This window comes from Pelophylax lessonae (assembly GCF_965119305.1).
Source record: "Pelophylax lessonae genome assembly, chromosome: 4".
Classification (NCBI taxonomy): domain Eukaryota; kingdom Metazoa; phylum Chordata; class Amphibia; order Anura; family Ranidae; genus Pelophylax; species Pelophylax lessonae.
In genome coordinates, this window is record NC_138771.1 from 288,053,860 (window position 1) to 288,067,728 (window position 13,869).

At 39.9% G+C, this 13,869-nt stretch overlaps 1 protein-coding gene across 2 annotated transcripts in view; it reads right to left on the reverse strand.

The window, feature by feature from the left end:
* Positions 1–13,869, reverse strand: part of METTL25 (methyltransferase like 25) — a 370,840-nt gene that overhangs the window by 117,208 nt on the left and 239,763 nt on the right. For both annotated transcript variants that reach the window (XM_082253366.1, XM_082253365.1), the window contains exon 7: positions 6,124–6,218. In XM_082253366.1, the coding sequence (XP_082109492.1) occupies positions 6,124–6,218 (95 nt within the window). The remainder of the gene's footprint in view (positions 1–6,123; positions 6,219–13,869) is intronic.

The window sequence follows — 13,869 nt, forward strand, 5'->3', positions numbered from 1 at the left end:
AGAGGTCTCTTAGGTATTTGTAAAGTCAGAAGGTTTTTAATCTCAATGTATTCATTGCTTTAAGATAAAAAGCCTTCTGTGTGAAGCAGCCTCCCCAGCATCCCTTAATACTTACCTGAGTCCCATCTATATCCAGCGATGTCCATGAGTCCCTCGGCCATCCGGGACTCTCCCTCGGCCGTCCGGGACTCTCCCTCCTGATTGACTGAGACACAGCAGTGGCGCCACTGGATCCTGTGGCAGTCAATTAAAGTCAGTTAGCCAATCAGGAGAGAGAGGGGGTGGGGCCGAACCACAGCTCTGTGTCTAAATAGACACACGGAGCTGCAGCTCAGCTCGGTTGCCCCATAGCAAGCTGCTTGCTGTGGGGGCACTCGACAGGAGGGAGGGGCTAGGAGCAACAAAGAGGGACCCGAGAAGAGGAGGTTCTGGGCTGCTCTGTGCAAAACCAATTGCACAGAGGAGGTAAGTATTTTTTTCCAATAAAGAGGTAAGTAAAACATGTTTGTTATTTAAAAAAAAAAAAAAAAGGTGAAGGATGGCCAGACAAAGCCTGGAACATAACATATGGCTGTTTTGAGCATTGCTACAAACAGTTGGGCTATATAGGATATGCTTGTAATACCATAAAGATTTTCCAGAATGTAAGAAAATGTATTTCTCTACTGTCAACCAATTATCCCTTTTTCAGTGCAGAATAGCATGTGTCTGGTTTTAGTGAGCCTCCCCAAAATGTAATACTTTGATCTAAAGAAAACAGGTATTATCTTTTTAATGCAGATTTAAAAAAAAAAAAAGAAATAAATAATAAAGTTCCTATTCTAAAATGGTAATTCTTAGGCCCGTTCATATGGGTGAATCACTGCATTCAGCCACGCAAGGGCCATGTTTGCTTGCATGAGGATGCACACATGTTCCCTGCATTCCTGTGCAGGTAGTCCTATTAATGTCATTGGGGAAACAGTGGCTGCATGAACACAGCCACTGCTCCCAATCTGACAGCTATATGGGTGTACGGCCCTGAACACTGTCTGCGCTCAGGGCCGTGCACGCACATAAATGTCAAATTGGAAGCAGTGGCTGTTTTCATGTGGCCGCTGCTTCCCAACTGAAATAAATGGTACTGTCTGCACAGGGATACATGGAACAGCTGTGCATTCCTGTACGGGCAAACAGGTCCCTCGGGTGTGCGCTGTTGTATTTAAATGTGGCTTGAAGTACAACTGTCAGAAAATTCTATACCTCTAGCCTTGTTCTGTGGCAGAGATTCAAAGTGTTTAAGCTGATGGTTCAACGTGACAGGCAGGCAGTCACAGCCTATAATTCTTTTCTGATAGGTGTACTTTAAGTGCAGTAATTCATTGCAAGCAACCTGAACCAATGTGGTACTGGCCATTGGGAATCAGCACTTAAGAAAGTTCAGGTCTTTTTCAGTAAAACTTGAATTGCTGTAGAAGTATGTCCAGGCAAATGTGAAAAACTAAAACCAGCAAGAAGCAATTATGAACAAAGTGCTTTAAATTTTTCCTCTGCTCTATTATCTTGCTAGATGCACTGTAAGTAGGATGTGCTCTGTTGAGAGTGACAATACTCTATGTAGGCTTTTGGACTACCAACAACATTACCAGCCTTTGCTCAGCCCTGCCACTGCTGGCCTACAGGTTTGCCATCAACAGCCTTTTCCTCCTGTGCTATAGTCTTGACACCCTTGCGGAAGAGACCAGTCCCACCTACTAGGTGGCGTCATGCCCAGCACTGTTCCTCCATCCTGGTAAATGACAGCACACATATCCTACTGCCAACAGTAGTGGGGGGCTAGCAGTTGTAAGTATTTAACTACAGTTTGAAAATATTTGTTTCTCTGAAATACATTTTGGATTAGTGAACCAAACTCATGTTACCTTTAAACAAAATATTAATCATCACCTTTCTTCTTTTTGTTTCCCTTTTATATAATTTTAAATGTTATATATGGGAACAAACATCTGTAGGTAATTTGTAGACACCAAGAATGGAAAATAATAATTTTGCCTCCAACTTTGCAGAAAATTAACAGTGTTATTCAAAATCTTAACACATTTCATATTTTGAACATTCCCAACTGATCAAAGCCTGTGTTCATATCTGGATCTGTCTCTGCATTCCACGCCTAAAATGTATTATTAACACTACATATTTCTTTGGCACTAGTGTCTGTGAATGTCAGGGAGAAATCAAAATCTAAGTTAATATGTATACAAGGTCTAGCTACAATGCAAATCTATAAACAAACAATGGAACAGATGGATGATAAAACTTGGATGGAGGGACGCAATCAGATTTTTATAACATGTACAACAATTTAATTGTATAATTATTGTACTGTAATGGTAAGGCTATTATCATGATTAACCATTAAAACATATTACTAAATATATTAGCTGTAACTAATGTCCAGTATTCCGTGTATATGGGTAAGTGATAATGGATTGCTTCAAGCATTTTGGAAGGATCCTGTGTTATTCTACCCACCTTTTTTTGTTTTAGTGGCCTAGTCTTCACTGCAGGCTACTGGCCCATTAGTATCAAGAAGGGCATAGTGGTTTAATCTGTGGTTATTTTGTAACACACCCCTCCTGGTCTGAAGTCAGGTGCCTTGTTGCTCGGTAATGTTTCTTGTAATCTTCTACTGTCTATTTTACCAATGTTTGCTTTGTAAATCTTAAACTATTTACCTATAATATTATTTAATAAGAAAAAGTAACACTAATGTGGTCAGGTAATGAGATGAAAAAACAAAAAAAACATAACAAAAGAGCAAAACAACCCGCAAAATCAACACTCAAAAAAAAAAATGATATATATATATATATATATATATATATATATATATATACACACAGGGCCTTGCAAAAGTATTCGCCCCCCTTGAACTTTGCGACCTTTTGCCACATTTGAGGCTTCAAACATAAAGATATAAAACTGTAATTTTTTTGTGAAGAATCAAGTGGGACACAATCATGAAGTGGAACGAAATTTTTTGGATATTTCAAAATTATTCAGCCCCTTTACTTTCAGTGCAGCAAACTCTCTCCAGAAGTTCAGTGAGGATCTCTGAATGATCCAATGTTGACCTAAATGACTAATGATGATAAATAGAATCCACCTGTGTGTAATCAACTCTCCGTATAAATACACCTGCACTGTGATAGTCTCAGAGGTCGGTTTAAAGCGCAGAGAGCATCATGTAGAACAAGGAACACACCAGGCAGGTCCGAGATACTGTTGAGGAGAAGTTTAAAGCCGGATTTGGATACAAAAAATATTTCCTAAGCTTAAACATCCCAAGGAGCACTGTGCAAGTGATAATATTGAAATGGAAGGAGTATCAGACCACTGCAAATCTACGAAGACCTGGCCGTCCCTCTAAACTTTCAGCTCATACAAGGAGAAGACTGATCAGAGGTGCAGCCAAGAGGCCCATGATCACTCTGGATAAACTGCAGAGATCTACAGCTGAGGTGGGAGACTCTGTCCATAGGACAACAATCAGTCGTATACTGCACAAATCTGGCCTTTATGGAAGAGTGGCAAGAAGAAAGCCATTTCTTAAAGATATCCATTAAAAGTGTCGTTTAAAGTTTGCCACAAGCCACCTGGGAGACACACCAAACATGTGGAAGAAGGTGCTCTGGTCAGATGAAACCAAAATCAAACTTTTTGGCAACAATGCAAAACGTTATGTTTGGCGTAAAAGCAACACAGCTCATCACCCTGAACACACCATCCCCACTGTCAAACAGTTGTGTCCCACTTATTGATTCTTCACAAAAAATTACAGTTTTATATCTTTATGTTTGAAGCCTGAAATGTGGCAAAAGGTCGCAAAGTTCAAGGGGGCCGAATGCTTTCACAAGGCACTGTATATAAATATATATATATATATATATATATATATATATATATATATATATATATATATAATGTACACCTAAAGAATAAATAATAGCTCCTTGTCTTGATCCCAACCCAAGTATGATTTATGCCTACCAATGTTGTAATCTATCCTTCCTCATTAATTAATTTCTTAATTTCTTAGGTGTACATTATACTTTTTTTATATCTCTTATTTTCGAGTGTTGATTTTACAGAGTTTTTTTTTTTTTGCTTTTGTGTTTTTCTGTTTTTATTTTGCATTTAAATATATGCACTCTTGTAGGCCTATGTCTCTGAATCATGGATGGCAGTTGTGTGACTGGCACCTTAGGTTTTTTCTTTCTTTTTTTTATAAGTGGTCAATTTACAACTTATTTTTTAATCACATGAAGGCTGAAAAAGTGAAATACAGAAATAAGCAAGGTAGAGTATTGCTTTAAAGTCCAGAAAATATTCTAAAATGTAGTAATATGCTTGGGAAATTTTGATATGTATGCTCTGTAAAATAGACTAGGTGTATTTGTTAAAGTGGAATTTGAATTTGGTGGGATTGCAGGAGCACAATATTTGTGCACATTATGGCAGACTTACCACCAGCTTCCCAGTCCCAGTCACCATTTAATTTCTGCCATATTCTCCACTACTTCTTTGGGGCCTGGCATCTTCTCCCTTTAGTCATTCACATTGCAATTCATGCAGATGTGCAATGGGGTTATATTATCCCAGCACCTGGCTCTAGTCTCGGGATCTGTAAGATTCTGTTTCGTTTTTTTACAGAGGAGAAGTGCAAAATCTCTTCTGTTAAAACCTCTACTGCCTATCAGCTTTTATTTTAGACTTTAGTTCCGCTTTAATTGAACATTATAAGATACACTAAATGATAGCAATGAAAGTGATATGTTTGACTGGAACCTGTGTGGCTGCTATATGTAGTCTTCCCTTTTAAACTCACAGGATCAATACCTAATCTGGGTTTTTATATCATAATGCACAGTTGAGCAACCTGAAAGAATTAAGGATTAAGCTACTTTAAGCAACATTAAACTGTATTAGGAGCGAAAAGCATTTGGAAAAATATGCAAATGTGCGCAGCACACTGGCATACTATGACGCCTTTACTTCTGGGTGGGGTTTCCTCCAGCGAGGTGAGGTTCGAGCTACCTGCATTCCCTTCCTATGGGTGCCATGTCTTTCTCCTCTTCTTCCAGGTCCACTGGCTTACTGCTTCACCCATTGGGAAGGCATTGGTGGTGCAACTCCAATACATGTGTGCTGTAGTTCTATAATCTTGGCACCTGGCTCCTTTCCTGACATCTGAAAGATGCTATGGCTGTACACTGTACCTGCCTGCAACCCCAGTCTGTGAGAGAATAAAAAATGCTAGCAGATATAAAAAAAGATTTTTGGCAGAAGAGCATAATAAATTCTCATCTACCAAAATACCCTACCTGATAGCAAATTGCTACGTCTGCTTTAAGCATAAGTGTTGTGTAAAATAAGGGGTGGATCACACTACAACCGCAATGCTCACAATTATTTTGTGTGTCTGGGTGCATTGTTTTAAGCAGCCCATTCAAAATGAACAGACCCTAAAACAATTCAAAACACAACATTTAATACATACTGCATTTTTTTAAATTTCAGTGCAGATGTTCTGTGTTGGTGTGCAATCATCACTACAATGCACTAAACATTAAGGTTTTGGATAACATAACATTGGTTATAAAGGTTATAGCAGGCGTTTTACAGCCTATGGACTTAGGCAGGACTTTAATTTTTTTTTCTTTTAAAACATCAAAATGGAGCTAAAGGTCACTTTAAAGTATATGGTTTATAATCCAATTTACTCATAACATGTGGTAATAGGTTGCTAAAGCATACTACAATCCTTCAGGAAATAGTGAGCTCCTACATGCTGAAAAACTTCACTTTTCCCAGAAAATATTAAACCCAGTTCCTGTGAATCATAGCTACAAACTTTGAAGAAAGTCAGATTTCTGAAATGGTGTTCATATTAACTACCTCCACAGACATAATATTTTGGCTAACAAACATCTGTTTAAATTGAATTTGTTGTGCACGTGACTTTGGTTTTGCATGACGAAAAGGATCTGTGCTGAACAGTTGTTTTTACTCAAGATTTACAGCGAACCATCAAATGACATGAATATTGACAAGTGACTTTTAAGTCACAACATGGCAACTTACCAAACAAGCTGACATTCTAGCATTCCTACCAATGTGGCAGCTCCTCTCCTTCAAATACTCACTCATAGGAAATCCCCATGTTCCATCTGTATGATCTGTAATACAAAAAGGTTAAATATACAATTAGGCTTTTCTAATTTGTTCCTTTATTTCCTGCATATACAAGCAAAAGTCAACCACAGTTACAGTCTATTCCAATAACCAGACAAGACAGATATACACTATTCTACTGAGGTTCTAAATCTTGTAGGCATTCCAATATTGTGTCTTCTACTCTTAACAAAGATTTCTTCTTTATTTAGAATATGTAAACAGTCTATTACTAAGAGAAGTGGAGTAACAAAATACGAGACCTGACAACAAATTATTCACTTTGGCAAACAGCATGTTGTCCACGTTGCAGAAATTCATCATATGCCAATAAATGATGTATATTTAACACTCTCTTGCTCTGAATCATGAACAACATGGGACATCTTTACTATGTTTTTTTGTGTTTTTCTGTTTACATTCACGTCAGAAGCACACTCCAGGTCCCTGATTTTTTTTCTTCCAGCCTGGAGCAGCTGAAAAGCTCTCAGTTGTTTCATCAAAAAGCATCATTTCATTTGGCTCACTTTCACTTAAGTGCCTTAGCAGAAAAAAACTACCAAAGGATTTATTAAAAACACAGATTTAGAGAAATCATTTAAGGCAGGTAAGAAGCAAAAAAAAATTATATATATATATATATATATATATATATATATATATATATATATATATATATACACACAGTATCTCACAAAAGTGAGTACACCCCTCACATTTTTGTAAATATTTAAAATATCTTTTCATGGGACAACACTGAAGAAATGACACTTTGCTACAATGTAAATTAGCGCGTGTACAGCTTGTATAACAGTGTAAATTTGCTGCCCCCTCTAAATAACTCAACACACAGCCATTAATGTCTAATCCGCTGGCAGCAAAAGTGAGTACACCCCTAAGTGAAAATGTCTAAATTGGGCCCAAAAGTGTCAATATTTTGTGTGACCACCATTATTTTCCAGCACTACCTTAGCCCTCTTTGGCATGGAGTTCACTAGAGCTTCACAGGTTGCCACTGGAGTCCTCTTCCACTCCTCCACTACGACATCATGGAGCTGGTGGATGTTAGAGACCTTGCTCTCCTCCATCTTCTGTTTGAGGATGCCCCACAGATGCTCAATAGGGTTTAGGTCTGGAGACATGCTTGGCCAGTCCATTGCCTTTACCCTCAGCTTCTTTAACAAGGCAGTGGTCGTCTTGGAGATGTGTTTGCGGTCGTTATCATGTTGGAATACTGCCCTGTGGCCCAGTTTCCGAAGGGAGGGAATCATGCTCTACTTCAGTATGTCACAGTACATGTTGGCATTCATGGTTCCCTCAATGAACTGTAGCTCGCTAGTGCCGGCAGCACTCATGCAGCCCCAGACCTTGACACTTCCACCACCATGCTTGACTGTAGGCAAGACACACTTGTCTTTGTACTCCTCACCTGGTTGCTGCCACACACACTTGACACCATCTGAACCAGATATATTTATCTTGGTCTCATCAGACCACAGGACATGGTTCCAGTAATCCATGTTCTTAGTCTGCTGGTCTTCAGCAAGCTGTTTGCGGGCTTCCTTGTGCATCATCTTTCGAAGAGGTTTCCTTTTTGGACAACAGCCATGCAGACCAATTCGATTCAGTGTGCGGCATATGGTCTGGCGCTAAAATGGGAGTTCACTGTTTGGGCTGATACCACAACAGGTAATCCAGGATATAACTCCATCTGTATCCAGTCTGGCCTAGCGAAATTCGAGTAAGCCACGAAAAGCTGTGCTAATTAAGCCACATGGTAGTACAGTGTGAGATTTGGTAGTCCCAAACCACCTCTCGTTTTAGGTTGAAACAGTATCTGTTGCTGACCTATGCCCCTTCCGCCTCCACACATACCACGTCACTTTAGATTGGAAATTCAAGTAGAATCGCACGGGGAATAGGAGTGGGGAGAGAGCAAAAAAAGTAAAGATGTCTGGGAAGTAGGGTAATTTTAAAGGTATGGATCCTGCCGAATCAGGAGAGATATAAAGACCATTGCTACAAGTCAGCCTCCAATTTCCTGAATAAGGGAAATTAATTAAATCTATAAAGTGAGTTTATATTACCTGTAAGTTGCACTCCTAATTATGGTATATTTATTTTGCTCCAGCTAAAGGGAAAGTGTCCCTTGAGGCGAGTAAGCAGGAATTGTAACATTTAAGGCCACCGACTTTGATGCATTCATCTTCAGCCCTGATACTGCCCCAAATTCCTTAAGTAAACATAGAATATTAGGTGTGGAAATCAAAGGAGAGGTCACAAATAGGAGTATATCATCTGCAAATAGAGCGCATATGTACTCCTGTGAGCCACAATAAAGCCCATGGATGTCTGGGTCAGCCCGGATGGCTACTGCCAAGGTCTCTATCGTATTTGTGAAAATCAGTGGAGAGAGGGGACAGAGATGGCCTTAAAGCCTGACTTGCATTTACGGGGCAGAATACAGGGCCTGTAGAACTCCCAGAAAATGGGGTCCAAAACCCTATTTAACACACCAAACAAGTAGGGCCAAGAGACAGTGCCCTGGAAGATGTTTTGGGAGGAAAAAACTGTAGTCTAGCCAAGGATAACCCCTCCTACTACTAGGATGCCTACGTTTTGTTGCAGAGAGCATAATTATAAACCTAGAGGGGCAGGACATGTGTCCTTCAATGGAGTCCAAGAAAAGGATTTTTTGTAAAATTATTTCCTTTTTTTCTCCATCAAGGAACACAGAACGTCTTTAGCCTGCAGAAAATTCAAAAGCAATTTAACAGAGGGATGGGCAACACAGCAAACAATCACTAATAGGCCCAAGAAAAAACAAAAGAGAATTTAGAAACTGCCAAAAGGACTGCACAACCAAAGCTAGCATCAGATGAGGCCAAAACAGCTACCTGGTAGAACTTTGAGAACATGTAAACAGAAGACCAGGTGGCAGTCATGTGTATCTGGGAAACAGAAACTTGAACATAAAAAGTCAAAGAACTCTCAAAGTATGGGGGTCCTTTAAAATAATGTAGCCTTTTCCTTGAGACTATAAGCTTGAATGATGGTTTGACTGAGCCAGCCCAAATGGTGGGAAGAAAAGTCAAAGCCCCCTTTACAAAAAGAGAATCAACAGTGACTTAGTGATAGACTTGCATAGCCCAAACAACATCCAGACAATGGAGGGAAATTTCCATTTAATGACAGAGGTTAAGGTCAAAGTCAGAAACTACCTTTGGCATTAAAAAGGTCCTAATAGATAAGTAGATGAGGAAGAATTTTTAGGGGAGGAAATGCATTGATCAGGATGCACTGATCCCACACACAGCCACAAAAGCGCCCACTGCTGCTGCTAGGGGAACCTCGTGCCTGGATACAAACCCCAAAACTCTGATGCAAAAGCAGAAAGTCAGATAGTCAAATAGCTTCTGAACAAAAGAGTCTGACCCTGAGATCAGAGGTCTACCTGGTAAAGGGAGGCAACTAATGCCCTTTTGATTTAGGAACAGTGAACAGCTTGGAGTAAAATTCCTGAACTGTTCTGTCACAGGGACTGGGGCAATAACTCTGTAATTCAGATGGATGACCCTGGGGGCTCAATATAGATTTGTTAGCCTGCATGGACACACAGGAAATTGAATGTGAGGATAAAAGAAAGGGGCAGAAAGTAAAACTTGAGTTTGTACACCTGGAACACCACTTCCTGCACCCGGGTTTACGGAGTTCAAGCTGCCCAAGCATCTGCAAAGGGTAAAAAACGTCCCCTCTCTTGTTCTGAAAAGTGTTGTGGGGAGGCTTATCTGAGGCTTTGGCAGACTTAGAATGCCAGACTTTACAGGGAGTCACCAGCAGCATTTTTGATAATGTTTTTAACAGCTAGTCCAAAGAGACATTGTCCTTCGAAGATCATGCAGATCATGCACTTCTTGCACAAAGATTCTGCAGTCCAGAACTTTAGCCCTGATGCCCTGTGCAAATGCACTGACATCAGGCACATGTGAAAGATAAGAAGTGAGGCTTCCAAAAACTGTCACAGCTAATAAGCCATAGCCAAGATAAGGTATAAAGCAAGATCCACCAATGAGAACAAAGTTTTAAAAAGGGCTTCCAAATGCTTATCAGTTGGTCCTTAAGGGAAGTACATTCACCACCGGTATAGTAAGTGCCTTGTTAACCACTGTATCCATAGTTTTTATAGCCAGTTTTCTAACAAAATTCTCACAATATTGATGCATTGCTAGCAAGTGCCTGGGGGGAGCAAACACTTATCGTGGTATTTTCGATCCCCACAGTATTAGCTGAAAAAGTGGGTGCAGAAGTTGCTGTGGCCTTAGAAATTTTTAACTGCCCAAATCTAGAAACCTCCAGTTTCATAGCAGTGTGCATTATATTAATGAGAGCCAAAACAGCCCCCTTTAATTTAGGAGCAATGAAGACTGTGGCTTTCCAGGGGTAAGCTCATCAGTCGCAGAGTCTCTGCAGCCAAGGTTGTGTTTCAATTAGATACAGAATATGTTGGAGAGGGAGCAAGAGCGCACTTGTGGTCTTTGCGATTTAACCTTGGTAAAGGCCAGAGGACCCAGCTACACCTCATGGAGCTAAAGAGGACTCAGAAACTGGGAGAGACTCTAACAGCACAGGACAGTATGAAGACAAGCTACAGACATTGGTTACATCAGTAGGTATGCTGCAATCAGCCCAGGAACCAAGCAAGCAGAAAGTAGTCTTAGGGTACTCCATACCACTGGGTTGTCTCCCCAAACTAAGCAAACATCTTGTGGCATGGTGCGATATACTCCTACACCCCAAATAACATCAAAGGTCCATGTGGCTCTTTGCAGCAGTTGGGAGATACTGCCTTGACACTGTATGGCAGGAAAAAAACACGGGGTGCACACACGACACGACACTCCATTCAGAAAATAATAGCAGTGCACAGTCCCACAGCATTAATCCCTCTTGGGAAAAGAATAATAGCATTTAACAATCGATGAAAATGAAGTAGCTCCCAATGCACTCATTGAATGAGTCTTCAGAGACAGGACAATAGCTCTGGACCTGTAAAGCACTTTGCAGCTATCCTTTACAAGAGTATAGAAAATGATCTACAAAATACGGTATCAGATGCATTAGGCTCCATGTACACGGGACGTTGTTAAAAGTCCCTTTGAATGCTGGAATTTTTAGGACGTTTGAAACGTCCATTCGGACGCGTTTGTACCCGCGTTTAGCGGGCGTTTAGCGGCGTTTGCGTTTAGAACCGTTCCTAGAGGTAAAAAAAAATGATTCCCCTTTAAAATGGAAAAACGCGAACTCTAAACGCGGGTCATCGCGTTCGGACGCGTTCATACGCGTTCGGACGCGTTTGAAACGCCGGGAAACACACGTTCGAACGCAAATAATTGCGTTCTAAAAAAAGTCCCTGAACGCAACTGCCTGCAAATGACTGTAAACGACCTGGTGTACATGGACAGATAAGATAAAATGTAGATGGGTTCAGGGGCTTCTGAAAAAAACGCCCAACAGCTCCTAAACGGCCATTTCCAGCGTCCCGTGTACATGGAGCCTTACTCTGAAAGCCAGTCTGAGGGCAACCATGCTGAAAGACTGCCCGCCAAAGGAGGAAAACTCTGACAAAAAAAAAAAACAAGATGTGCTAGTAAAATAAAAGGTTAGTCTGCACAGCAGCAGAGATGAAGAAAAACAACCATCCTCCTAGGACACTAGCATTAAATTGAAGTGTGCTAGTAGTAGGAAGGGCTATCCTGGGCTGGCTTACAATCTTTTTGTTTTGCCAGTTTGCCCATACTCCAGTAGACTGCAGTAAAGATTTTCTGTCCCACTAAAGATGAGAAATTTGTTTAAAGAAAACTTGTGGTGAGCGAAATATATAGGCATTCATTGCAGACCTATTTTGATATTGGTTGTCTGGGTGTCATGCTGGTGCCTTGGCTTTAATATTTTTGAATCTCTGATCCAGATAATGTACAGAGATGGAAGGAATTGTGACTTCTGCCTGACTGTCACTTGTTTCATGTGGCTCTGTCAATGACTTACTGTAAAAGTGTTGAAGACCAGACAAAGTCATGTATTTAGCATTTTCCAAAAGAGACTAACAGTAATAATCCATAAAGTTAAATTATAAGAGAACACTAATAGGCGCTTCAAGGACATCGAATACATTACGTATACAATTGATTTCCTGATTCTGATTATTTTTTTCTTGATTCAGCATTGAATATCTTAAAAAAAAACAGTTACAACAGAATTACAAGAGCTCCAGGGCTGTCTTTCATACTGTTATTTCACTATTCAGTCAAGTCACTGATCTAAAACATTTATGCAGGTTATTATTTACCAATTGCCAGTCAGCAACCTGCTTCTTTGTGAAGCAAAAGTAAGGGCAGCAGGCCCAAAGTTTGAACTATTAAAGCCCAACTCTGTGCGAAGCTAAAAATAAAAAAATCCTCAGCAAGAAAGGAGATCTGGGGCTGCGATACTCACCTTCTCTCTGGAGCTGTCACAGGAACTACTATCCTATAACTAGAATTCCTCAGTGCTCTGGATTGAATGATGTCTGGTGTCATTCAAGCTGAAGACTGAGGAAATATATTGAGTATAGAGCATTCTCCATTCACAGAGTAATGATAAATTGAGTGGCACTGACATCAGTACCTCTTTCTGCAATATTGAGGACCGTCCTCCATCATCACGTGAAGTGTAGGGCCTCTGCATCTTTTGGTGAAGACACGGGGAAAAGGTGAGTATAAAAACGAAATCTTAAAATACAGCAGGGGGTAGCCTGACATTGGGCTTTGCAATTTGACAGTAATCATAATGAGACTGCTTTCTAGTCTCTGTGGCAAGATTGAAGACCATGACATTTTAGTGCAGCAGTGTCTACAATAGACAGCCAGAAAGATGATTCTACATCATCCACTCACTACCAAAAACATTTAGCTTTCTGAGCACGTTAAGCTTAACCACTCTAAAGGAATATGTACAAGAAAAAGTTCAACTTGGAGAAAATGAACTTTCCAACACCTGTAGCAAAATGTTAAAAGTGATCATTTATACCACTTTTCATTTAATGTCATGTCATGATAAAATATGAATTCCTTATATATCAGTGTTTAAAACAAACAATAATCACACATAGCAAGCAGTTCCCAGGTTATAATAAAGCATCAGTCTTAATTACGTGGACTGACATCTTACAGTGGGCCATTGAAACAAAGATGCCTAGAGACTGGAAATTTTAAGAAATAGCCAACAGATTTATTTATTTTATATTATCAACTCTACAGTATGTTCTCAATATTGGCAGTAGTCTTGAGCAAGTGCAATGCCCTGCTAGAAAAACTAATTTTAAAAAACTGAAAAGCTTCCCATTGAATGCTACTTACAACACTCCTATCTGCTGTTCATTCAAGACCACCAAACTACAGGCGGAGTACTTGGACTCATCTGTTGGGACCTGCTATTAGATAAAATAATCTGAAATATTTAATATGTAGTATGGTATATATTTTATGTATACTGCATGTTTACATTCTCTTTCCACACCCAACGTATTTCTTGTTATGTGATTACAGTACCAGTATATCTTTCTTTCTATTAGTCTGTTTAAAAAGATTTCCTGGTGTTCGCACATTTTCTTACTAAGTT